General features: G+C 40.9%; 2 protein-coding genes across 5 annotated transcripts in view; one reads left to right on the top strand and one right to left on the bottom strand.

Moving 5' to 3' along the window:
- Positions 1-23,665, bottom strand: part of EIF3M (eukaryotic translation initiation factor 3 subunit M) — a 28,402-nt gene extending 4,737 nt beyond the window's left edge. The window contains exons 1-8 of one of the 3 annotated variants that reach the window (XM_039536341.1): positions 23,510-23,665; positions 20,598-20,730; positions 17,867-18,005; positions 16,806-16,929; positions 16,113-16,207; positions 9,162-9,245; positions 4,811-4,910; positions 4,093-4,174 (exon numbers count right to left, since the gene is read on the bottom strand). In XM_039536341.1, coding sequence (XP_039392275.1) covers positions 4,093-4,174; positions 4,811-4,910; positions 9,162-9,245; positions 16,113-16,207; positions 16,806-16,929; positions 17,867-18,005; positions 20,598-20,730; positions 23,510-23,551 — 799 coding nt within the window. In that variant the 5' untranslated portion in view covers positions 23,552-23,665. Of the gene's footprint in view, positions 1-4,092; positions 4,175-4,810; positions 4,911-9,161; positions 9,246-16,112; positions 16,208-16,805; positions 16,930-17,866; positions 18,006-20,597; positions 20,731-22,844; positions 22,993-23,509 lie in introns of those variants that run through there. The other 2 variants (XM_039536343.1, XM_039536342.1) reach the window with 2 other exon arrangements.
- A 12-nt stretch (positions 23,666-23,677) lies between these two features.
- The window catches only part of WT1 (WT1 transcription factor), a 137,082-nt gene continuing 132,882 nt past the window's right edge, over positions 23,678-27,877 (top strand). The window contains exons 1-2 of one of the 2 annotated variants that reach the window (XM_039536348.1): positions 23,678-23,769; positions 25,429-25,519. In XM_039536348.1, coding sequence (XP_039392282.1) covers positions 25,481-25,519 — 39 coding nt within the window. In that variant the 5' untranslated portion in view covers positions 23,678-23,769; positions 25,429-25,480. Of the gene's footprint in view, positions 23,887-25,428; positions 25,520-27,877 lie in introns of both variants that reach the window. The other variant, XM_039536347.1, reaches the window with a different exon arrangement.

Raw genomic sequence — 27,877 nt, 5'->3', positions numbered from 1 at the left:
TCAGCAATGCACAAACATTTGCATCTCTTTATCTTACTGTACTTCACCCTTGTTATACAGCTATGTGGTAGAAGTTAAATCATTTAAGCAATAAAAGTTTAGAAGTAAAGGCAGAGGAATCCTCTTTTTTAAGCTATGAATAATTAAGTGCTCATGAAAGTACAGGACCAATAGATCCTTCCAGGTATGGTGTGGGTAGATATGGTATAAGCTTCCTCACACAGTTCTGACCTGCACAACAAACCGGAATCTTGGCAGCTGAACAAAGGGCCAATCACACCAAATTGTGAAAAACTGCTTGGTGAGCTCTGAATCTAGAAAATGGGAACTAAGGGATTGTCTACTCTTGAAAGTAGATGGGTGAGCATAAGGTATTGTGTAAATTCAAAGTCTTTTGGCTATTTCTGAATACAATTCCTTGTGTGACACTTATTTTGGAATAAGAGTACCTTGTTCCTGTTAAGCTTAATCCACTTTCAAAGTGGGTTAAACTGAATCAGAAAAGGCACCTTTATTCTGGAATAAGACTACTAAATTAGTTGCCATCTCGGATTTAAACAAGATGAGAGGCCAACTCTGACTGAAATATTGACCCCCAACTCACTTTCACTTTGAACCCTACATGCACTCTTAAAGCTTGTCTACTCTAGAAAGTTGCTATACCAGTATAGTTAAAGCAGTACAACTTCCCTAGTGTGCATGCAGCTCTACCGCTATAAAGGTACTTTATACCAGCTGATATAGCTATAACTAAAGCGGTATATAAGGCACCTTCCAGGTAACATTGTGTCCTCATTAGGACTTTTACTGATATAACTATTTTGGTGAAAAAGATCACCTTCCCTAATCAAAATAGTTATACAGGCCAAATATTAGGATAGACCAAAGCCGTACTATTATCTGAATCAAAAGTTTTGCAGGGTTTATAAATAGAGAACACATAAAAGATCTGCTCAGTGATTTAAAAATCTAAACAATTTCAGATGTGTATATGAAAAAATGCTTTGGTATCAAATTATTTAAAAATTAATGTATTTTATAAAATTCAGCATACAGAGCACTCTTCAGAAGCCAGGATGAAACGATTATGCTTGTAGACTGACGACTGATGTCAAGGCTCTGAGCCATAATACCATGGTAGTAAGGCATCCATAGTTATAAGGCAGGAGGTGAGAGGATCCCTTACTGGTCTGGATGATACCCCAAACGTCACAGTAGACCAAGCCTTATAAAAGGTTTTGCATTGTTTTCTTAGAGAATACACAAAAGATGTGCTCAGTGATTTAAAATTTAAATCTAAACAATTTTAGTTCTGCATATGACAAAATGCGTCTATCAAATTATTTAAAAGTTAATGCATTTTTTGAAATTATGCATCTAAAGCATTCTTCAGCAGAGTTTTTTTAAGTTAAGGTACCCCATGTTCCCAAAATGAAGCACATTCCAGGGGTGTCTTGCCAAGATGAGGGCTTCACTCCAGCACCTCAATGTGAATTTATATTTTGTTATCCTAACTGTTTTGGATTTATGGACAAACATATCCATTTAAAGCTCAATTTCTGATGCCTGTAAGAGAACTCTCTCATTCAGTCTTATGACATACAACTTATGACAAGTTAACTATCCAACTATCTCACAATATAAAAAGTGTAACGTGTCACAGTAACCTTCTCTCCCGTCCCCTGCTGTTATTCATTGTAATTATTGTGTAACTGACATTGCCAGGTTATTGGGAGAAGTTACATGAGCACTAATGTAATGAAGTAAAAACGGTGGGATTATTTTGTAAATGTGTAACTATTCAGAAGAGTGGAGAGAGAGAGAAAAGAGTTAGTTCTGCTCAATAATTCTTTGTGCTCTTTAACCCATTTTAAAAATACGTTCTTAACGGAAGCTGTCAGCCCTTTATTAAACAAGCACAAGCCACACTGCATTAAAAAAATGGAACACAGGAATTACTATACTGAATTAGGTTATTGATGGATCTCATCTGGTACCACATCACCAGCAAGAACTGCTTCAGACGAAGGTGTAAACCCTTCAAAACCCAACAATTATGCAATAACATGCCCATGGAGTAACTTATTCCTAACCCCAGGTAGCTGTTTTATGTCCCACAACATGAGGATTAAATTTCCCTTTGAATTTTTTATTAAAGCTTGACACATTCTTGTGGCAGTGAGTACCACAGATTAGTTGTGTGGTTAAAAAAAACTATTTGCTTTTATGATTTTAAAATTGGTTTAATTTTAATTTGTTTGAATGCCTGCCTACATTTGTACTCATTTATATTATATGCTTATTCTCATTTAAGAAACTGGAATCCTAATATTTCAGCCCAATCTATCTTCTACAATAAGGGAGTGGAACACGGTGTATGCTTTGATGCATGGATTGTATAAAAAATTAAGTGGAATTAAATGTCACATTTAAACAACCTTTTATGTATCTGGCCCTCTCCATAATCATTTAGATTCTCAAGACCAACTGGTTTGCTTGAAAACATCCGTTCCTGAGCTGAATATGAAAAAGATGATACTGCTTTGAAGCTTCATAGTCATTACTGAGATAACTATCCATTTAAATCATACTAAGACTTTACTTGACCATCACAAAACTAATAAGTTTTCCTCCTCTTAAAGCCACCAGGCAATTAGTTTATGCTCAGGAACAAGTCAACTTTCTGATCCCTATTCAGGTACACCTCTGCCTCGATATAACGCTGTCCTTGGGAGCCAAAAAAAGTCTTACCGTGTTTTAGGTGAAACCGTGTTATATTGAACTTGCTTTGATCCACCCGAGTGCGCAGCAGCCCCCGACCCCCAGAGCACTGCTTTACCGCGTTATATGCAAATTCATGTTATATCGGGTGGCGTTGTATCGAGATAGCAGTGTATTTAATTACTACATTGATACTTCATAAATTTTAGTTTGCTTCGATTCAGCTTAGCATTATCACATGTAAACAAATGTTTAGAGCAGTAGTCAATTATTTTTTGTCAAGGTCAAAATTTCTTGGTCAAGGTATAGTCAAGGTCCAGACTCCAACGAAAATAATAAAACAATAATGATAATAATAAGTAAATAAAAAGATTTCAGGCTCCATTCAAAAGCATCTGGTGGTCCAGATTCGGCACACAGCCTGCCTATTGCTTACCACTGGTTTAGAACGTCAAAAATTTCAAATTCTTGTACAACATAGAAGTGTTACCAACAGGTTTGTTAAGGACTCCATTACAATTATACCTAATTACAATTAACACCGCCTATGAAACAGTACCTGAATAGTAGATAAAAGAAAAGAAATCTACAGGCACTTGTCTTTCTATACACAAAAATGCATTAAAGCAAGTACCAGGAAAACGTATTAAGATGTCTGACATGGGATTGCTCGTACTTGAAGTTGACAAGCACATTATTTGCTGCTAGAGAAAGGAATGTATGAGCTCAAGACAAACTGTAGTCTTGTCGCAAGATGGATGGCGAGCTAAGAGGTCTTAACCTCAATGAATAAAGAACTCGTGGCAAAGGCCCCAAAGTTTAAACTGGGGTGTGGAAAGGAGACAGGTAATAACTTGTTCTAGCTAAGAATAAGCCACAATTAAACGTACCTCCAAAGTCATTAAGGAAGTTTCTAAATACAACTCTCTACCCCAACAGAACGCTGTCCTCGGGAGCCAAAAAATCTTACCGCATTATAGGTGAATCCACATTATATTGAACTTGCTTTGATCCCTCCTCTCGCCCCCCCCCACCCGAACGCTGATTTACCATGTTATATCCGAATTCGTGTTATATCGGGGTAGAGGTGCATCTGTAATTAAAGCCTAGTGCCTGTTAGTTCAGTAGCCATCAGCCTCTTTGAGGACATCACTATACTCTCTATACACATAAACCAGTAAGCTGTAATGTAGGGCACAGGCAGGACAGGGACGTGTGCCACAATTTATAATTCTACAACAGTTGTCAAAGCCCATAATAGGGGATGCCAGGCAACTTTTAAAATTAGAAAAAAAAAGATTAAGCTTTGAACCAACTGAGCAGACAAGGCCTTTGAAAGTTCCATATCCAATGCAATCATTTAAAACTTACCAAGTGAGTCAATGAAGTCTTTGTTGTTCTGATAAAACTTGACGTAGGATGCTAATTTTGCACTTACAAAAATGGTCAAAAGCTAAAGAGAAGAAGGAAAACCTCAAATATAAAAACAGTTTAACTACGTTTCATTACAGTCAAACTGAACAGGTACCTCATGAACATTTGCACTGAAGGCACATGAAAAGGTCAGATGCAGTTTAATGAATCTCTCTGAATGTACTTACAAAACACAGATGGCATCAGAAAAAAAAAAAAGAACGAAGTTAACCATTTAGGGCCAACATCTTCCACTAGATAATGACCACTCCCACTAACTTCAAAATGGACAATTTGTCTTGAGCTTTTTTTCCCAGCCCCTACTTCTGACTTCAAAGGCATTTGGTACCTATGTATCTGATGGCAAAATTTGGATCTTAGTGACAAGATTTCCTTACCCAAAGTGCACTTGCTTTAGTGATTATCTGTGAAGATCATATTCATCATCTTAAATTAGAGTTGTACCTTGTTCTTACAATTAGTCTACGGAAACGAACTGCAAATAATTTTGTAAATTAATCCCTTGCTCAAGCATCTCTTGCAGTCCAATGGTCATTGTTCCTGCATAGGATGCAGCTGAAGTCAGTCAACTTCAAAATAGATTAAATCAACAAAGAAAAAAAAGCCCACTGCAGGAGATGTCAAAACAACTTGTCTGAAAACCAAAGTTACTTACATCATGAATAAGTTCTCCTTCCAAAAATTTCACTGGTTTTAAGGCAAGAAGATGGTCGAAGAGAAAGGTATTTGGGTCCTTCAGTGCTCGGACAATACATCTAGTTAGGGAAGGAAAGTACACATGGGTTACAATAAATGAATGCACTGCCAATTAAATTATAATATAATTTAATGTGCACTTCCACCGTGCTTTCTAGTGAATCTCAAAATGCTTACCAAATTATTCATAAACAATAGGCTCGCATCACCATTGTGAATATGGAAGTATTTTTAACTCCCATTTTAATGAAGGGGAAAACAGTCTCAGTGATTTGTCCAACATCAAAGAAAATTTATGTCAGAGCATAAAAAAGGAACCAGATCAAATCTTCCTATCCTGTGCTTTAGCTATACACTTGTTTTTTATTCCCTTACGTAATTTAAATTAATAAAGATGGGTAAATTATCTTTAATATCACCTATAAACTTCAGAGAACCAAGTCACTTTGGGAAGATGGATTAGACTCAGACATGTGACACAAAGCAGAACAAACACCAAGAAGCTTAAACATACTAGGTTCATAATTTACTAGTTGCAGCTTAAAAACTTTAAACAGTCCTATAAAGTTTCTATAACTCCTGAAAAAAACCACTTTTTGTTAAACTGCATGCTTAGTAATTATATTTACAGGTAAGTAACCCACTTTTAGGATAGTATTAATATTTCACTAGTGCTTAGAAGTCCCAACAGAGATTGTGAGCCCATTGCATCAGCACTGTTCATTTACTGTAAAAAACACATGCCTGGAAAGCTCACAGTCTGAAAAAAACAAGACAAATAAAACAAATGGAAGCAAAGTAGTATTAGGATTATCCCACTTTACAGATAGAGAAGTGAGGCATGAAAAAATTAAGTGACTTGCCCAAGGTCACCCAGGAAGTCTGAGATAGGGCAGGACTGGTCCTAGATCTCCTGAATGCCTTAACCTCAAGGCCACTCCACTCTTTACAACACTGCTAACCGGTAACAACAAAAGTACTTGATCACCAGACTATAATACACAAGCAGAAACAAGTATTTAGTATGATAGTTTGGTCTGCAAGTCTTTAGGGTATGGTTTTTGTACGTAGATATGGGTATTTGGTACTAGTAAGTATGCAAATGTTAATTCAGTAATATAAGCAGATCTGGTATCAATGATTACAGTTAAGATTGCCTAACACTCTCCATTATGAAAACTTATTTTCGGATGCTCTAATTTTGCCAAACTTTAATCATTTTTGCTGAAAATCCCCAGCTCTTTTCCTCAGACTGAATCCCTCCCCTACCCCACTATTTCAGTGAAAACAGTTCAGCCATTTTAGAGAACAAGACTAAGAAAATTAGACAGTTTTGACAACCCTATCCCCCCAACCCAACTGTTTTGTTGATAAGCTCTAGTATTTCCATGCTTCGGAACAAGAACTTGAAACATGGCAGAGGAGAACCTCAGGGCCAGGAAGGTGCATTTCTACTCTTCCTGTGAAAACTAACAGAACTGGCAGAGTTAAAAGACTGAAAAAAAAAAAAATCACAATTTGCACATGCTCAGTAGAGCTTGTTAGATGGTGCTAAAATCTCCAAACATGCTAACTAACCTGAGCACGCTCCTAGCCTAGCCACTGAGCATTCTAGAAGGCAGAGACCAAGATGGGTTGGGCTGGAAACCAGGAGGAGACCACAAGTTAGTTCTGGTTATCCCACTGGTCATTATTAATTCTGTGTACTTTGCAGCCATTATTGCTGAATAAGGCCTCACATCTCTAACTTAGGAGGCAGTCAGGCAACACTCACTCATTTTACAAATAAGGTAACAGATGTACTTTTTTAAAAAAAAGTTTGCTTTTTAAGAGCAGGGGAAATTAATGTTTTTCTAAAGTAGCATTTTTATGTAAAATTGAAAAGTCAGGCACTCAAGAGCTAGAATTGCCAAAATCAAAGTTGTTTGTTGCAAGCTTAATTCAGCCCTCTCACATGTGCTACAGTAAGTCTTTAAAAACAACAGGAGTACTTGTGGCACCTTAGAATACTCCTGTTCTTTTTGCTGATACAGACTAACACGGCTGCTACTCTGAAATAAGTCTTTAATTACATGATCACATGCTGTTTGTTCTACAGCATCCTGTGCACAGAATGAAGCAGATAGCTGCAAGAGAAAAGAGGTGTGCTTATGTTTAAGGCACTGGACTGAGACCCTGGAGAGCTGTCCCCTCTGTCTGCATCTGCCACAAGCTTCTTATGCAATACTAGGTAAGATTACTAAATTGCCAGGTCAACCTTAATTCTAGCATTTGCTATCTATTGAGAGTTTGACTTTGCAGCATTTACACTCTTTTCACACATATATATTAAATACAAAAAACCTAAGGCTAACATCTATCCATATATACATGTAATCTTATCTGCACTTGTTTGTTCATGTGCTAGAAATAGCTTATTGGCCAGTACAAAATATTACTTGTATTGGTTTCAGGATTGTGAGCTGTGATCAGTTACCTATCTCCTTTAACCACATTCTAGGTCAGAGGTGGGCAAACTACGGCCCAGGGGCCACATCCGGCCCGCAGGACCGTTCTCCCTTGCCCGCGGGACCGTTCTCCCTTGCCCGCGGGACCGTTCTCCCCTGCCCCTGAGCTTCTGGCCCGGGAAGCTAGCCCCTGGCCCCTCCCCTGCTGTTCTCCCTCCCCCCGCAGCCACAGCTCACTGCGTCACCGGCGCAATGCTCTGGGCAGCGAGCTCCTGGGGCATGTCCGGTTGCAGAGCCTGGCCTGACCCGGTGCTCTGTGCTGCGCGGTGTGTGGCTGACTCCAGCCGGGCGGTGCGGTTGCCTGTCATGGTGCAGCCGCGCTACTACCCACCGGTGCTCCAGGCAGCCCAGTAAGGGGGCAGGGAGCAGCGGAGGGGGGTTGGATAGAGGGCAGGAGAGTTCGGGTTGGTGGTCAGGGGCCGGGGGTATGGATAGGGGTCGGGTGGTCAGAGAGCAGGGGAACAGGTGGGTTGAATGGGGGCAGTCAGGGAGAAGGGGTGGTTGGATGGGGCAGAGGTCCGGGGGGGGGGGCAGTCAGGAAGGAGGGGTTGGATGGTGTGAGAGGAGGCAGTCAGGGGTGGGGGTTCTGGGGGCGGTTGGGGACAGGGAGAAGGGGTGATTGGATGGGGAAGGGGTCCTGGGAGGCAGTCAGGAAGGAGAGGTGGTGTTGGATGGGGCAGGGGAAAGTTAGGGGTGGGGAGTCCAGGGGCAGTCAGGGAACAGGGGGTGTTGGATGGGGCAGGAGTCCTGGGGGGCTGTCAGGAGTGAGAAGCAGAGGGAGTCAGATAGGGGGTAGGGGCCGGGCCACGCCTGCCCGTTTGGGGAGGCACAGCCTCTGCTAACTGTCCCTCCATACAATTTCTGAAACCCGATGTGGCCCTCAGGCCAGAAAGTTTGCCCGCCCCTGTTCTAGGTGAAGGATTTTCTAGTGATCCATAGTGTGGTGATCCATGTAGTTGCTCCTGTTAATATTCTGAATTTAAATAACTTTATTGAGTAGATCTGAAGGAGTGCTACATTCCCCAAATGTAACAATGTTATCACATACATAAAAGCTAACAAAAACTTTTGATGTATGTGTGACCAAACTGTTTAAATCTGTGGGTACTCACAGAAAATGGTGACCTATTTGCTCACACTCTCCAGAAGATGTTAGGGTTCAATCCATTTAAACAAAACTGAACTACAGCATCCACTGCAAAAAATTAATTTCCTCAATTTATTGCATAAGAGTCAATGTATGGTAATTTACTCAGCGAGAGCAATGAAAGTGACCAACAGGTACTACTTAAAAGTATCCCATAACGGTAAGACACAGCACTGAATGAACTCAATAGCAAGGATGACACTTTTCACAACATTTTGAATATAACCTTTATAACCTTCTTTCCGTGTTATCCAAAGCCATGGAATGGTGTCTTGTACTCCATGAGACTTCCCAGCATACCCTCTTGGGAGTGGTGAAGGCTCAGAAAAATGGCCTTTTATAAGCGTATTTCATATACAGTAACCTTCGTAAAACCATTCCCTCTGCTGCCCACAAGTACTTCCTGACCTCTAACCCTCTAGCAACAGGCCAGCACAATCCTGTGTGTTTTGAGACCAACAGAAGATTGAAAGGTAGGAAGACACTCAGAGGAATCAGCTGAACATGGTTTGTGGGGTTTAGCAAAGCTTTGGCATTTAAAAGTCAGTTGTCCAACTGACTGTTCAATGCTCTCATTATTTGGGGCACTCAGCACATAACCATACAATTACTGCATTACAAGCCACCTTCAAGGAAATCCAAGAGTTGCATATTACCTGTGAGCATCAACTCTAGCCTGGGAAGCATTATCCTCTGTGTAACTTCCCAACAGTTCCACCATTACTTTGGCTGCAGAGTCACTATGGGGGGGGGGGGAGAGAGAAAAAAAGTGTTACCTCAGGAGTGCTGAAAAATAATTACAAGCTTCTCAAATATTTAAATAACTCCATTATGAAGTTATAGTTCACCTGAAATTGTATTTGAAAGGATGTGGATGATCAATTTTAATTGCAGTGAAGAGGACAAATTAGCTAAATGTATTCATTCAATTGTGGTTTTACCAAATGTTTATCTTCACCCTTCATTTCATTCTCTTAAATTGATAAATTACCTGCTAGTTATGGAAAGCTTTCCTAGCTGGGAACCGCTTTATGTGATTCACTAGAATACTCTGCTTACACACATCTGGATCTAATCACTGCAGAATAAGTAGTACTGCACAGTTTACTTCAAAATGCAAGATGGCATGTTTAAAGATCATTTATGGTCAGAAAAGTGACTATGTAGAAGCAGCACCTTCTTACTTAACAGATCTGTTCTGTGAGCATTCAGAATGACATCTACTGACGTTAGTGTCAAAATTAAGTTTTTACTACATTTTGCTGTAAACCTAGCAAAGCGAATAAAGCTGAGAGTGAGCCAGATTGTTCTCTCACTCACATTCACACAATTAAGTTCTAATTGCAGAATTTTTATTATTGGTCATGATGTGAAAGTCAGAAAGAATTCAGCTTTGGTTTGCCAGGCTTACCTTTAGAAAAAAATCTTTACAAGTAAACGGAGTAAAACTTGATATGGAAAGCTGTGGTCTTGTCTACACTGAAGGTTTTGGTGAGGGTTTTTTGGTGGGTTTTTTTACAATAGCCTACCAGTGCTATCAACAATGGAAATGCTAGTGCAGACCAGTTCCTTATTAGATGATGGAGTAGTAAACACATGAGTGATTGATGTATATGTGAATGATTTCACCACTGCTAGCTGTAGTGAATTTCTTTAATGACGCAAACTTTCTGAATGAGTCACTGAGACCTGGACAACATTACCAGTAAGAATTTAACCAGTTTTGTGTTCTCTACCCATGAAATCACTAACAAGTCTCTCCTGGAACTATCTTACTACTTGCTTTCAAAGGGGCTAATCTACATTTGGAATCAAATCTCAGTCAGAAGGATACTAATTAATGCACTTTTCTGAAAAATGTCTAATACATTGATGAAAAAGATTCCTTCTCCCCTCCTTCCCTCTACACATAACATCGGGGCTCCCTTCACTATCAGCTCTATTTTGCTTGTTAGTAAGAAGCTCAAACTGATTATTCTAACCTTCAGAGTGTCAGAGTATTTTTGTAACATGAAAATCTGAACATTTCCTTTACAGCAATTCCAGGCACTGTGGATTTCCTTCTGTGATCCATTTAGAATATCTGCAAATTTGTTCTTAAATGAAACAAGTAGAGTTTTATGAATGGAAAGCCGCAGACTGCAAGCTTTAGCAGTATAGTCAGCATGTATCTAGTTACATTTAACCATGAACTCTGAACAAGTCACAAAGGGCAGAAACCAAGTGATGAATCGTAACCACCCACATATGGCTAGCCCATAGGGGGCTCAGGTGAGAGGTGTTTTTGTATTTTTATAGCACTGTTCTTTTTTGCATTATGTTATTATTAAGGAAATTAATATTCAAGAAGACACCTTGCAAAGCTGCCACTTATCAGAGCCTCTATAAGAAGAGGCTTCAAGCTCCCACAGAATTCTGGCATGATGGGAAACAAGAGATAGCTGATTCAATCTGGAGATGGATCAAATGGGAAAACATCTCTTTTGCCCAAGGTGTTGTGTATGCAGCGGAATCTGTCACAGAACTGCTATTGCTGCAGAATTTTGTTCCATGATCAAAGCTTACTTTTAAAAAAAAATTAAGATTCTAGCCCTTTATGGTTGTGAATACAGTTGGTTCACCTTTGGAAAATCAACTGATGAAGTGCTGTCTGCATAAGGTCTAGTCTACACACAAACTTGCACCAAAATAACAAAAGGTATGACTTAAAAGCTGACAAAGGCATTTTCATGCCCGTCTGCATGTGAACGATTATTTTGAAAGACAAGAGGTTTAAGTTGTTACAGCCAATATAGTAGCTGTTTGTATGTAGCCTAGCCCTAAGGCAGTGTCTACATTAGAGATTTTTGCACTGGCAAACTTACACCAACACAGTGCACAGCATAAACCTCTAGTGAAGACACACACATTGAACCAATTTAGGATGAGGTTTACTGTGCGTAGACAATTACATCAAAATAATGGCTGCCCCATGCATCTCAGAAAGCTGCTACCTCCAAACCTAGTTATTAAAATTTAGGCCTTGCCTTCACCGCTAAAAAACGTACGTTTTTACTAAAGCACATGAGAGATCCTGAGTTACACACTGAAGACTAGATACTTTAGTTTTAACATTGGACAATGTTAACTATTTCATTGCTGATCATTTTAGTAGACACATCCAGCTAGTGTGTTTATCTCAAACTGCCTCCTACAACTTCCCAGCTGCCAAAAGCGATGACATTTTCCACCCATCTGCCAAGATTTCCAGTTTTTCCACTGATAATTTAATTTCAATTCTGCAGCACTTTGAAAGTGAAAAAATTAGAAACTAAACTAAAATAAAAACTCACAAAAAATACTGTTCTGGTTGTAATATTTTCATATTTAACATTAAACTCTATTTTGAATTGATCTGATCTGCTGCAGAATTTAGGACAAGCCTGCTGTGTAGCAATAGAGCCCTGCTCTTACCCTTGCTACAGGGCATTTAGCTCATTTTAGAGAAAATATTTGCTGCTCACTTTTTAGAAAACAAAGGAGTTTTCACTTGTACTTCCAGAAAATGTCAAATTAAGAATGTCAAGAAATTCAACTCCCCTCCCCTTCTTTACATTCCCTTAGAATAAGTATAAAAGACATTTCTGCCCTATTTAATTCAGTTCAATTTTGGGCGCTGAACATGGCAACATTTTACAAAAGCTCTCTACTATGCCGTATATCTCCTGTGTTATGCATACTTGTATTTTTAATATTCTTCTAGCAAGACAATCCAGGCAAATACTTTCAGTTGCACTGGCCAATCTAGATGTATGATTAGACAAAAAGTCAATGGGAAGGAGGTAGCTGAAACCAGGTATAATAGAGAGGTGAGACGGGGAACAGAGTATACGGGGGGTTTAAACAAGATTTGGAAATCATAAGTCCCTCTACATTTTAAAATCTCAGTGGGAGGATACAACTAATGATCTTGCAAGATCAGTGCTGAGTACTTCCTTGGGAGCACCAGCACACTGGAAGAGAAGAGAGTCTGCTATGCCTAGCAGTTTCACTCTGCTACAGCTGAGCTGCAGCAGCTAAGGCACAAAGCTCTACTGGACAATCTCAGCAGGAAGAGGCACAAAGAGCAGGGAGGGAAAAAACATCTCCCCAACCAAATTCAGCTACCAATAAAGATCTCAGAAATAATGCAACCCCTGCCATCTTCCAATTTTCCTCAGTTCATTGTGGAAAAATTAATATTGTTTTCTTACTCCAAGGACTCCCGATGATTCTTGAACATTAGAATAGGAGACTTCCGCCAGAAAGTAGCAGGAGAGGTCTCCATAAAGCAAATTCTCCCCTATTACTGTGGGATGGAAGTGTGCATGTTTAACATCTGTATTTAAAGTAGCCTTCAGAAGTTACTGGAACTGTACATTTTATGGTCATGCACTATGGAAGATCCATTAGCTATACATAGCAATCCATCTTACAACAGCTGGTGAGAAATCAGAAAGTCAAAAACGTCAGTTCTCCAAAATAATTATTTCTCCATGTCCTTTGTTTATAAACAGACAAAGTAATTGAAGTATGTCTTTATCACTTAATTTTTCCATTCCCATTTATCTTTTCATACTGCTAGGTCTAGCAACATTCCTGAATGCTGAGGCTGGAATGCTGCTTTGAGTTTCCCAGAGTACTGCAGATAGTGCCTGCCCATTGATCCAGGAGAATGATCTAGGTCAAAGGTCATTCCTTATTTTCCTTCCCCTAAGAAGAGTAAGGTGCTCTGAAAAATCATCCTATTAATTGCAAAGTCTGCACTGACCCAGATGGTAGTACCATGCACGTAGGAGTTTGTGAAAGATATTTTTAATACTTAACTCTATAGTGAAGATTTTTTTTACAATTTTGATAGTAAAGTGGAATACATTACCAAAAACAAGACAATTTAAAGAAAAATTAATTCATATACAGATTTGATAACTAGTCAAGTTAGAAAACGGTTAACTGTTTAAAAGACACAACTGGAGCCAATTTGTTAACTTCCTCTTCAATTCAAAGATCTCCAAGTGGAATTTGAAAATGATAATGGAAAAGCAAGGTAGTTCAATTGCAAATAGCTTTTCTTTTAATTAGATGACTTAAATGGATGATCCTTTTTATCTTGGCTTATTTTTAACAACATTTGTAATGTTTGCAGTAAGCTAATTATTGTTTTGCTTTAGAAAAACATAGGGCTCTATAATTCAATTGGTGGAATAAGAAGTTTTTACAGAGTAGAAATATATATTAACTTTTCAAACATAAAGCATATACACTTCATTACATACAAGGTTTTTAGTTAACCTCTCAAAGGATGTGTAAGTATTATTTTGGCCTGAGAGCTGCTATGTAGTCTCATCCGTGCAAAAGTATTCTAGTGAAAATGGCTGAATGAGTAAGAAGTTGAATGAAGGTTACAGCTCAGATCCTTGGCTACAGTGAAGCCAGTTTTACACCACAGTATCATTGTAAATCATCCCTGATACCAGCTTAGCCATCTTGGGAGCCTTACCCCAATTTAGGGCAGGATCCCCTGAGTGAGAGCCAACACAGCCATTTCCCAACATCCATGACCAGTGGAACCCATGAGTAGTTGATCCCTGTTTGCCATATGTGAAATCTAGCAGTTTATACAAACTGAAAACCATTCATCTCAACGATTCATTTAAATAGGTTTTTTTGCCCTCTTCTTGCAGCAGGCAAGCAGCAAAAACCACCACCACAACCATGCTGCCCTCCCAAAAACCTGACCAAAACCTCAAACCTTTAATTACAAGTATTTTAATAACCTCAAATCCTTTTTAATTAAGTGAAGGGAAGGGATACCAAAAGTGTGTGCATAATATTCTGACATGGTGTCAAGTATCAGAGGGTAGCCATGTTAGTCTGTATCCACAAAAACAACAAGGAGTTCGGTGATCTGAAAAAGTGAGGTTTTTTACCCATGAAAGCTTATGCCCAAATAAATCTGTTGTCTTTAAGGTGCCACTGGACTCTTTGTTGTTTTTATAATATTCTGAGGGGCTGTGATAATAAGCATATTAAAATAAGATGCCTGCTTGTCCACAAAGATAAAGAGGGCTGTCCATCTACATAAAGGAAGTGAGGCGTGTTAAAATCATACCAAAAATCCTGAAACTGTTGTATAACAATTCCTTATTTAAATCTGAATGAAAAAAGTTTACTTTTGTGAAGGGAAGGTTTGTGCCTCTTGTTTATCCTCTCTTATCAGTAAATGTAAAGAGTTATGCTGATGTGTGCAAACAAGAGCTGCTGTCAATTTATTAACACTAAAATTAATTTGCAGGTAGACTGTACAGAATTACTTAAGATGTCAAATTACTTTGGTCAGCCTAGTTCATTAGATCAAAGACTCCTATTGTGGTCCCCCATGAGATTTTAAAACAATTCAGCAGGTATTATATTAACATTAATTTCCATGTCTAGTGCAAAGCTTTGTCTCAAAGGTAATGTTTATAACAGCACACTGATTGTGATAACTTTGATTAATAGACACCCCACACACACACACACCAACTGAACAATAGAGATGGCACTATACAGATTTAAAACATCAAAGCTCAATTAAATAATAAACTTGGCATATGCTATCATTTCTAGATGGAAAGCAAAAGTTTTACTTTTCTAAGTTTATAGCTTTCAATCAACCCACTGCTAACTTTAGTATCTTCTAAGACGGGGTGGGCAAACTTTTTGGCCCTAGAGCCACATCGGGTACAGAAATTGTATGGAGGGACAGATAGGGAAGGCTGAGGGAGGCTATGCCTCCCCAAACAGTGAGGCGTGGCCTGGCCCTCACCCGCCACCCAGCCCCCCAGAACCCCCACCGCCATCCAACCCCCCCTGCTCCCCACCCCCCGGGACTCCCGCATGCTATCCAAACACCCCTGCTCTCTGCTCCCTGACCATCCCCAGGATTCCCGCATCCTATCCAACCTCCCCTGCTCCCCATCCCCGATCACCTCTGGGACCTCCACCCCATCTAACCTCCCCTGCTCCCCACCCCGACGCCCCCCTATCCAACTCTCCCTGCTCCTCGCCTCCCCCCCTCCCAGAACTCTCCTTGCTCCCTGCCATGCCACCCTGGAGCACCAGGTCTAGTGGGGCTATAGCCGTGCCACCCGGCTGGAGCTGCAGCCACGCTGCCCAGGTGCAGGGAGAAACTGTGACTGCAAGGGAGGTAAGGAGGGAGGGGAGCAGAAGGAGAGGGGCCAGGGGCTAGCCTCTGCCCCATTCACTGTGCTACCGGGGAGTTGGGCTGGCTCCTCCGCAAGCCTGTCCTGACCCTGCTCCCTGGAAGGAGCTCGGGGGCCAGAGGGAAGGGTCCTGCGGGCCAGATGGGGCCTGAGGGCTGTAGTTTGCCCCCCTCTGTTTTAAGAGAAAACAGTTTAACTTAAAATTAAAAGAGCTCTTAAATATTAGTCTAAGTAGTAATAAAAGTATGTCCAGATGTATTTGAGGAGATTTAAAAGATTTACAGTAAAGAATAGTGTAATGAAATACTATTTCCCCCAAATCTCACACTATATACTAATTTAAAACTATTGAAATTCTCTAGTCTCTTATTTAACTCAACATACCTCTTCTTGCAGTCCACCAGTGCATCATATAGCAGTCTCAGAAGAGTATGTTTTTTCTCTGTGCTGAGATTCCAGTCAGAAATCCACTTTCGAACCTACATAGAAAACAATTAAAAAAGAAGTGCTGCTAACGTTTTCTGAAGAGTAATCTGACTGTTAACGTTAGAATTACAAACACTGCCCACTTAAACATGATCCAAGCTCTCCTGAAGAGGAAAAAGAATGATGGAAAGGATCTTTCTCAGAGATCCCTGTCTGGCTCTTCCAGGTATTCACTCCACAGTCCAAAATCAGGAAAGTGCACCACTGGAGGGCTCCAAATCAGTACCTCGCACCCTCTTCCTAAAGGAGGAGAGTGGGCATACAGATCTCGGCCTCCATAATGAGGGACATCAAACTAGTGTCCCAAAGCTGGTTACAGCACATTTTCCACACCCTGCATATTCAAACAAAGCTCAGACAGATCTGATGTGTTTAACATCAAGAAGAGAGGTTTACTTTCTAGTTTGTTGTGAAGAGCAGTTTGACCTCGATTGTAGGGTCAAAAACTTTTAAAAGGTCAAAAACCTCACAATTAAAAATCTGCTTTTTATTCCAATTGACTTTGACAATTTTTAATAGTGATAGCCACTATGTATTACCTCTGACTACCCTTTAACAACAGACCGCGCACAGTGACACCACATCAATTACCTGATCTAGTTCAGTTGGAATGTACTGAATGGCACCACATGCTGAGGCCACTTTAATAAGGCTGCAGTAGACTGTATATCTCACAGGAGTATTCTTATCCATACCATGGAAGAGATTGCTCAGCCTAAACCACAAAGAACAAATCAATTAACCCTAGCAGGTTTGGCAATTGAAGTGAATGTGCACAGACATCAATGTGTCCACTGACGTGTACTAGCATATAAAATCTGTCTAACCACCATTAGAGCCCTGTGTGGATACAAAATGTATATCCGCAGATATAAAGCAGATATTCGTGGAGATGCAGGGCTCTAGCAACGAGTGAGGCCAGCGGGGCCATGGCCAGTGACTGGGTCAGGAACTGCAGCAGCAAAAGCAGCAGTATGTTGGGCCACCACTAGTAGGAGCCAGCACCGAGCCTGGGCAGCTCCTCCGGCGTGACTGGACTGTCCCCACCCCCATCCACAGAGCCAGGCACAAGGCTCACAAGCAGCTGTCCTTGGTTGCAATAGTGTGTGCAAGCAGCTTGCATGCTCTCAGACAGGAGTCCCTTCCACGCAGCGGTCCAGGAATGTGCAAGTTGCTTGCGCATACTGGTGAGACCAGGGATAACTGCCAGTGAGCCTGCTACTCTCGCTCGTTGTGGCTATAGCCCTGCAGCTCCGCGGATACCCACGGATGTAAGTTTTGTATTCGCACAGGGCTCTAACCACCATCATCTCAGTGCTAGGACAGAGATGATAATGGCTTACTGTTTTATAGCACCTTGCATCAGAGGATCTCAAAGCTCTCTAAAAATATTAATAAATTCAGCCTCAGAATAACCCAGTGAGGTAGGTAGGTATCCCCATTTGTACATAAGGGGAAAACAGGCAAAAAGGTTACAAAAATGCAAAGGTCACACATGCACAAAGTTTCAGTAGAAGCCAGTTTTCAATTCCCGGGGCTGTACTTAAAAACAAAAAACAAACCAAAACATATACACATGACTATCACTCCTCCTGAAAGGAAGGATATTTTATAAAATATTTTAGTCCCCCTGATCCCTAAGGGATACTTACAGCTGCAGCCTCAGAGATGGACGCTCACCTTCCCGAAATTTGACCAACTTCTCACACAGGCTTTCAATCAAAGCTTCTTGTTTGTCAGGTTCCAGGATAAGAAGCAGAGATACTACACTGTTCATTACACTTTCAACATCTACACGTAAACAAAACATGCATCAACTTAACACTGCAGGCAACAATTAGTTCATCAGTGCTAGAAATACTCCTGCCACAAATGCTTATTTTGTCTCAGCAAGACATACTGGAAAAGGGCAATTCCAGTCTCAAAGGCTTTTTACAAAATCAGTTATTAAACTGGACAATAGAATGTGTGTGACTGCAGCTCAGTTTAACCTGCAATTCCCTGCCAGCGTATCTCAACCTTATTTATTTTCCACTTCTAAGGTGGAAAGAGAATTTGTTCTCTATGACATCAATCTCAATATTTTATGGGAAGCCAATGTAAATGTCAAGGTCTCCATCCCTATCTTCAAACACTCAATGGCTTGGGTTCAGCACATCTAAAAGATTGCCTAAAATTTCAGAATGACGACTGTGATCGACAACCCTGTACCTCAGGAACAATGGTACTTTATCACAAGGGTAAAGCTGATCTGCCAGAGACAAAGCTTTTTCAGGAGTCAGTCCCAGACCGTAGAACAAACTCCCACAGAAACTAAGGACCATCAATAAAGCTCATTTCCTCTGCAAGTGCAAGGTGCACTTTGACTTGTCACTGTATGTTTGTTAGAGCAGACATGTCTATACATATTTAAAAAAACGTACCAAAACACTAAACTGCAAACAATCTCCCCCCACCCACAGACACACTCCCCTCCTGGGGAGAAAATTAACTACATTTCACAAATGTTCATTACATTGCTTAACGCACAACTGGAAGGCACTCAAATAATACAGTGATAAGAGCTGTACAAGAACCTACAAAGAATATAATTCTCATTGAGACTGCCAACAAGGTTGCCAATTAATGCCAGCCATAGTTGCAGTTTGTGCTATGGACACCTTCTCATGACAGCACAGACCCAAGAGCACCTTGGTCACTGAGCAGCCACGAGTTTGCAACAACTTTCCATCACTATCTACACTGGAATAGCAAATCCCCTGGTTCGCCCAGTCCTTGCACAAACTAGCTTTAATCTCAAATACACTGATGTTCAATAAAAAGATCACTATAATATTCCAATTCACCAGACTCACTAGAATGCCAAAATGGAGATTAGCGTTCCCAATGTATAACTTCTGGGATTAACTGTACACCCCAAAAAGCAATTTAAAAAAATGATTAGCTTCCCCATGACAAGCATGGCAGACTATTATGAATATAATCTTCTCCAAATAAGGCTACTTCAGTTTCATTCTGGCTATGGAATTATGGGGCCTGTCCATATATTTTACATGCATTTGTCTGCTGCAAGATGCTAAATGATCAATATTCATAAATATTCATCCCTAAATGAATCCTAATCCTTTCAAATAAGACAGTCACAACAGTATCTATTTTCTCACACCTAAAAGATATAGCCATATACAAAGAATCATTTAGAATATAGGATGCACAGAAACTCAGTTAAGGCTGCCATAGTACACTTAATATTTACTGCAATTAGTACTGCAACCTGTCAAAAGGTCTCAGAAGACAATGTTAAATTTCTAGGGCAGAGTTACTGATTTAGTTTACCCTCAACACTAACCGTAACTTGCATCAAATTTCTTCATTCTTCTTAAAGTTATGCTGCTACTTACTGGAATGGGCCCCCCTGCTTTTAACCAGCAACAAGTCTTATTTCACCACTAATTTTTTTTAATGGAAATTGGTGTTGTACATGATTAATCACCCATCTCAGACACAGTCCAAACTATATTTCTCATTTCTTCAAAGGAACTGCATGTCATCAAGAGACAGGACTGAATACAGGCACATTTTGCCTTGTTTAAACTACTACACTGAAGGAAACATGTTTCTTCACCACTATGGGAAATTATGCCCTATTAACAACCCTATTGTGGGTTAACAAGAGCCTGTTGTACTATAATAATGTTGACACTTCTACTGAATACAGTCTGTTCATGTATGAGTCTTTATGTAGTGAAGGCCGTGTAACAGGTCTCCAAACCTTGCCAACAGTTATCTGAGAGGGTGTCTGTCCAAATGATTTATTTTGTCTTCTTTTGCATCTGCATTATGGAGATTCAAAGAGAGGAGGGAAAGAATGGCTTAACTCCCACAGACCACTACACCATATGCCACCAAGACTAAACACTGCCTTACATGGCCTCTACATCTATTTGTGAACTTACACCAGCCAAGGACAGGGTGAGTAGGGTATCACATCACTTTCAATGTAAGTGAACAACCTCAGTACACAGCAGCTTTGAAGTTCCCAGCTGGGATTCTTCTATTACTGACAAAAATTAATGTTCTTATATAGGCTGGTCCCTTTAAAAAGTTAGGGTGGGATTTTCAAGAACTCCCAGCACTGACCTAGCTCCCATTTAATTCAACAGGCATTTTACCACTGACTTCAAATGGGAGCAACGCTGAACACTTTTGAAAATCCTCCTTAATGCATAATGAGCTTCCTACGAGTAGTAGTACTCTTACTCTTGGTCTCTCTGCCATACAAGCGCTCTGTGTAACTCAAGGTGACTCACAAGCTCAGTCATCATAAAGTTCCTGAATATGCTAATCAAGAATATCCATACCAAGACTTTCAAAGACACAAACCTTTATCATCCTCCTTTAGACATACATCACAGACTTCAATAATCTGAGCCAAGTCAATGTGAAGTCCACCTTCAGAGTTCTCTTCAGAGATCTCAGCTCCTTTAGATTTCAGATAAGCTCGAAGTTCTGCAGCCTTTTAAAGAAATAAAGAAACTAATACAAATGTACATACTACTAGCGACAGCTTATTGGCTATCTTTGCTTGAATGAAAAAGCGTGCTTTTAACTCAGTTTAGCTAACTTGAGGTAAAATCCTAGTAAAAAGCAAGACAGTTTGTACTTTTCACATGAGTTAGGTGTTTCCCTCATAGTCTTGTGTGAAAACTACAAATACCTTACCTTCTCTAAGATTTTACCTCAAATTAGCTGAGAACACACCTCTTCCCAGGTGACAAGGCCTATACCTTAACTTTATAATCCAACACTTTACTAAATGACTGAGTAGAAGCCATGTTTGTACAGCAACCAGCACCATGGGGCCCTGATCTGATCCAGACCTTTAGGTGCTAGTGCAATACAAAGATAAATGCCTTTAAAAAAATCTTTGTGTCAAGGATCAAAATTAAACAAACATGGTATTTTTTAAGAAATAACTGGAAAGTACATTTCAGAACCCCACACTACATTAAAGAGGTTTTGGATTGAATATCTGAAGAGCTGTTACTAGACAGTAGTGCACGTAGACATTCACGCCACAAATTTCTAGTCTCTGGGGTTTGGGAGTATTTTCAATGTTTGTTTATTTATTTTGCAGAACTTAAATAAGTTTTAAAAAGCCTTCAGAAAGTGAGCAGGTGCTGGCATCCACAGACAGACTGAAGCAACAGCTCAAAGATATGAGCTAACCCATACCATGATGGCAATTTTAATACAAAGAAGGTTGAAAGAATAAAAGATGTAAGTAATGTCAGATATCTGAGTTAACTTTATTTTTTTTCTCCTCAAAGTAGACTCTAGGGAAGGAATGAAGGAAGGAGGCAGAAATAAAAGATGTTAGAGGCATGGAATTTGGGAGGAGGGGATTAAGAGACAATACTGGATAAAATAATATTTGAACTAATCAAAGACATAAGCAATTCATTAAATTTAGTGTTCTAACCTATTCTAACTTTGAGCAAAGTTTATTTTAAAGGGCCTCATGGAGTTCTCAAGCATTTTAATGGAACTTTTGCAATTTCCTATTCCCACAGTCTACAGAGCTCCAACAGGCACAAAGGTAATATATTCCAGTATTCATTTAAAGAAAATGGTATGTAACATGTTCATCAGTTTTCAGAGTAGCAACTGTGTTAGTCTGTATCCACAAAAAAACAGGACTACTTGTGGCATCTTAGAGACTAAAATTTATTTGCGCATAAGCTTTTGTGGGCTACACAGCTGCTACTCCGAAACCGGTCACTATAAGTAGAGTGATCAGTTAAGGTGAGCTATTATCAGCAGAAGAGAAAAAGAACTGTTTGTAGTGGTAATGAAAATGACCCATTTCCAGCAATTGACAAGGAGATGTAAGGAACTGGGGGGGGGTGGGGGTATAAGCATGGGGAAATAGTTTTACTTTGTGTAATGGCCCATGAATCCATTAAAAGAACAGGAGTACTTGTGGCACCTTAGAAACTAACAAATTTATTTCAGCATAAGCTTTTGTGGAACACATTCTATGCATCCGAAGAAGTGAGCTGTAGCCCACGAAAGCTTATGCTGAAATAAATGTGTTAGTTTCTAAGGTGCCACAAGTACTCCTGTTCTTTTTGCGGCTACAGTCTAACACGGCTGCTACTCTGAAACCTGTCATGAATCCATTGTTCATCAGTGCTTCACTTATTTGTTTTCTAGTCTCAGGAAATGGTTTTTTTGTCTTGCAAATACTGTTTAGTCTTTAACAAAGAATGTAACACCCTATAATATTTGTAGATTAAATATCAGCAAAATGATATAAAACTGAACTTTCCATTCAATACTATATATATGCTTAGTGTCATCAAGAGTTTCATATTGCTGAGCACTGTTAAAAAACTGCCTTGTTTCAGCTTAAAAGAGATTTTTGTGAACAGGTGAAATGATACGGACAATAAAGTGCTCTAGGATCATCTGGGATAAAGAGTCATATAGCTCTGGTATATTATTAATTCTGACTTTAGAAAGGCTTTGTATGAAAAATCCACCACACCTCAAGCTCAGTGCACTGAGGCCCAGTTACAACTTCTAGCTATTAGGGTTAGGGCCATTCTGGGATGGACTGAAACTGACCACATCTGCAGCGTTGTTGTAGCGCTGTTGGTCCCAGGATATTAGAGACAAGGTGGGTGAAGCAATATCTTTCCTTGGCCCAGCTGCAGCTGGGAGAAAGGCAAGCTCTCCAGCCACGCAGCGCTCTTCTTCAGGGCTTGTCTTTCCGACCAACTGCAGCTAGTTCAATACGAGATGTCACCTCACTCGCCTTCTCTCGCTCTGGAACGCACCAGCCGAGGAAGGGGGACACCGGCATGAAGATCAGTGAACACTTTCCAGCCCCACCCCCGTTCCGGGACAGGCCCGACGGCAGCCCAGCCCCCAACGCACGCACGGGACCGGGGGTGTCCACAGCACAAGCGACAGGGGCGGGCGGGAGTTTCCAGCAGCTTCCTGAGAGTCCCCCCCAGGCCATTAACAGCCCGGGCGCGCCGCGGGCTCGCTGCCCCCACCCGACAGCCGGGCGGCTACTAGCCCCCCCCCCGCCGCCGCGGCTGGCCCGGGCCCCTCGGCTTGACACTGCCGGGTTTGAGGCCGGTTCCGCCGCACGAGCCCGACCGGCGCTGCCGCCTGCGGCGCCCCGGGACGTTGGGGAGCAGCCGGACACGCGGTGCGGGCCGGAGGGGGGGCGGCTGCAGCGCCCAAATCGCGGACACCCAGCGCGGCTTCCCCGGGCCCCTAACCTGGTCCTCCTCGGTGATATCGATAAAGGCCGGGACGCTCATGGCCGCGACGGCTCCGCTCGCTGGCCCGGAGAGAGCACGCCGCCCGCACCGGAAAGATGGTGGTGCGTCACTTCCGGGACCGCGCACAGTCCGCTTCCGGGCTACGGGCCGCTCTGCCCCGCCCCGCCCCCTGTGGGTCCTGGCGGACACCGGCCAGTCCCGGTCCCCGCGGAGCCACAGCCCGGCTGTGCGTGGTGCGGTAGCGCCCCGGCTCTGCGGTTCGTTGTAAAGCCCCAGCTGCTGGAGTCCCGTGAGAGTCTCCGCGTCCCTTACCCGTTCTAGCCCGCGGGACAGCGGGGATGAGCGGGAAGACGTGAACCTTAGCGGCGCCACAGGCAAGAGGCGAATGTAAACAGCCGAGAGGCGCTGGGTGCATCGCTCAGCCTGTGGGGCCCGATGCTCTTTGGACGCGGGGAGGTGCCAGCACGGCATGCGGGCGTCTCACTCAAAGCCCACCGCCAAACTAACCTTCCCCGAAGCCAAAGACATCCTCTTCTCCGCCCGCAGCAAGAAAGTATAACCCTCCTCAGAGGCTAACGCCTGTGGCGGTTCTCGCTCTACCTCTAAGCACACTTGGTTCCTCTACTCCACGCACGTCCCATCTGTAGCCCCACAAAGGCACCAGACTGCTTCCTCCTGACAATAGCCAAGCTGGCAATAATCAGTGGAGCAGAAGGATGTTCAGTGAGGAGATTGTGGTGCCTTCCTCCATCCATGCCTTGGCTCATTCATGTGTCTGGGCCTGGTTCCTCTGCAGGGCATCCACTGACTCCTTTGCCGAACAGTGGGCATTGTACCTTTACAGACACCATCCAGTTCCCTCATTTTGTATTTATGAGTCATGATACCTGTCCCTATGCTCAGATTTGTAATCCCAAGTAATTAGTTCATTTCTGGGCTCAGTGGCTTCTCTCTTATGAGGTGGTGGGTCTTTCATTTTGGTGGATTTATGCCCACCCTTCTGAGACTTCAAATAGGCCCAAAGAGGTGGTCTTTTGGTAAAGTATGAAGTGGGAAAGCACTCTTTCAGTCTTGCCAAATTACAGACCCCATATTTAGGAGGTATTAAGTTTTCAAGTTGGTTTATTTAAATTAAAATGTATTTAAAGAATTCACAATCAATAGCATGACACAGTTTCAGGATCATCTGCAACATAATTTAAGGGTTCAAGATGCCTGATAATGTGGTACAGATTTCTGAGAGTGTCATAACCAGTCACTATAAAATTACAGACTGCTGAGATGGACCATTACTGCTTTACAAAATCCACTTTTGCTGTTCCTGTTACGCTGACAACTCTCACAGCTCTCTCAGTAAATGGGCTTTGTGTATTTGCTGTATGAACATTTCACTGATATCCATGCCCTATATGCTTCCAATTGTAGTCATACAGACATTTGCAATTTTTCTTCTTTTTTCCCAACTTCTTCGCTCTGGCCATTTCTAGGTGGGAAGGTTAAAGAGCTCACTGCTGTCTGGGTACACTATTCCTATTAACCAATCTTGGTTAAACAGGATTAGAGACCCAGATCCTCAAACTTATGTAGGAAATCAGTAGGCGTTAGGCACCTAAATACCTTTGAGGATCTGTGCTAAAGTGTATACCTATTCCAGTGTCTCTGATTTCCTCCTGCTATCATTCTAATCCTACCTATCTATCTTTCACAAGACTGCTATTCTATAGAGGCCATAATCTTCTGTTCTTGGCCCTCTGCTCTTTTGAACCTTTGTTCTTTTCTTGCTTGTCTTTTTGCCACCATTATAGCTGCCACTTTTGTACTGATCATATTCAAGTATATGTATCTTTTGACTCCTTTAGTCTTAGAATTCATTTTAATGTTTTGTAACTAATAAAACAATACTCTTCTGCTTATAGGTGCAAAACTGGTTCAGGAGGGATACTATCTACAGAGCTGAAGGATGATCTCATGATACTTGTCATGACAAACAAGAAATCCAACTGTACAGTAAGTTGCTGAAATTTAATCCTTCCTGGGGGTAAAATCCTGGCTAGAAAGTCAATGACAAAACTCCCATTGTCTTCAGTGGGGCCAGGATTTCATCATAGCTCTTGATAAGCTTCTTGTGCTTCTCTTCTTTGTTATTGCTATCAATTTAGTTTTTTTAATTTGGTTGTTTGTTGGTAGGCACTACTGAATAGCTACATAATGAGGCAACATTATATTCAAAACAAAAGCAACAACAAAAAACTCTACCAAAACAAAACACTTCACTGCACATACAATTCTCCTACTTGGGAAAGGATGAGAAAACAAATGGTATCTGACTAGGGTGACCAGATGTCCCGATTTTATAGGGACAGTCCTGATTTTGGGGTCTTTTTCTTGTATAGGCTCCTATTACCCCCCACACTCTGTCCCGATTTTTCGCATTTGCTGTCTGGTCACCCTATATCTGACCAACGTTAGTCATGTTGCTAATTGCACTTCTGAGAACCTATTTAGAATATCTTATGTAAAATACTTGCTAACGTTCAGAAGACTGTATATATTTTAATCATTCATTTAATCTATAGTTGAGCTGAAGGTGCAAAAGTCAGATCCAGAAATGGACTGAAAACACTTAGAGTTTGGTTCATCCCATTATAAAGATGGGGAAGATTAGCAAAATTCAGATTCTGATCCAGATCTGAGCTCAGACTTTGGACACTTTTTAAATATTGAAATATTCAGTATAAAGATTTTGATTCTATTTATTCATTATATTAAAAGCTAGTTCAAAAATTAACTTTTTCTTGCCAGAAATTAGTTGCTGTATTTTTTCCCTGTCAGATGATTCTCATTATATGGTAAGAAAAGTATAGGAATACCCCACAAGAATAAATAGTGAGGCAGTGCGATTAGAACTCAGTACTGAAAGTCAGGTGTCTTGAGTTTCTAATCCTAGCCTTGCTACTGACTTTCCTGTGTGACCTTTCGTAAGTCACTAGATCTGTTTGTGCCTGTTTCCCATCTGTAAAATGAAGATATTATTTAGCTAACTCCGTAAAGTACTTTGAGATCTTAAGATGATATATATCTATATATAGATATGCATATATGCATTTTATAACTATTAATATTGTTCCCATTTTTATGTATAAAAAAGTCTGAAAGATTTTTTTTTACATTTTTTCCCAGAAAAGTTTTTTTCGTTTATGTTTTACATTACAAATTAAAGGTGTACCTCTTCTGTTTTTCTTGGAAAACTCTATGAACAGCTAGAGAACTAGTAGATTTATGACATTACAGGTACTTTGGAAATAACTTGATTAACTGAGAGGGGATGGGATTTTTAATTGAAATATTAAAGTTTTAGTTTTAGTTTGTTTTTGTTTTAATCTTTATCACTCAAATTCCTATTAAGTGCAGGTAAAGCTCTCTTGTTAAGTATTCAACATATGTCCCTGTAGCAAAGGGCTGAGAAAATTCCCAATCCCTATCTTTCCATCATTCAAGGGAGACTCCAGTATACCAGGGAGACCAGGCTTGATAGTTCTCATATTTGCAAGGTTAAAAAAAAAAAGCCAAAAAATAGGGGAGGGGGAAACGAAACAACCAAACCTAGTTTTCCTTTCCTTCTCCTATTACTTTTAATAATTATTTTCATAATTCATGTTCACTAGGGATCAGGGTGTCAAAAACACCTACATGATTTAAGACTAAAGTCCCACTGAAAGTCTTGCGCTCCTAAATTACTTAGTCTCTTTTGAAAATCCTCCACTAGATTAGTAGTACTCTACTGTAAGCCACTTCCTTGCCTTCGTTGCACTGGGAATTATAACCAACATTGGAAAAGTTACAGTATGCCTAAAATTCCAGTATGTTCTCTGCCTACATAGTGGGCAAGAATCCAGTAGAGTTAGGCAGGATTGGCCATGAAAGGAAGAGATGCTGCTTCTGGGGCATAATTTCCCCTCCATTGACCACCCGCCCACCCCGAAGCCCTGAAAGGTGGGAGAAGGCAGGGCTGTGGGACAACTGCTCTCCTCCTCATTTTCCCCACCACATCTACATGCTGTGGAACCCTCCAAAACATAAGAGGAAAGGATCTGAGGGAAGCATCCACAGGAGAGACCTGAGCAGGAGCTATGCTGCCAAGGGGACAGAAGGGAACAAAGCACCAGTATGAAAGTACTTCTGGTGCTATGATAAGTAGCCTCCATAGGCAACTATAAGGCCCCAAGATTGATAACTAGGTTAAAATGTTTCCAGTGTCTTATGTTTAATAGCAAATACCTTTTGTAGGAAGGATGTCCTGGCTTATTATTGCTTGGGCATAGTAGCTTTAGGAAATAATAAAGAACTTTTTCATACTCTGTAAGT

Source organism: Mauremys reevesii, linkage group 4, assembly GCF_016161935.1.
Source record: "Mauremys reevesii isolate NIE-2019 linkage group 4, ASM1616193v1, whole genome shotgun sequence".
Lineage (NCBI taxonomy): Eukaryota > Metazoa > Chordata > Testudines > Geoemydidae > Mauremys > Mauremys reevesii.
The sequence above is the reverse complement of the archived record's forward strand: the minus strand, read 5'-3'. Positions and strand labels throughout refer to the sequence as shown.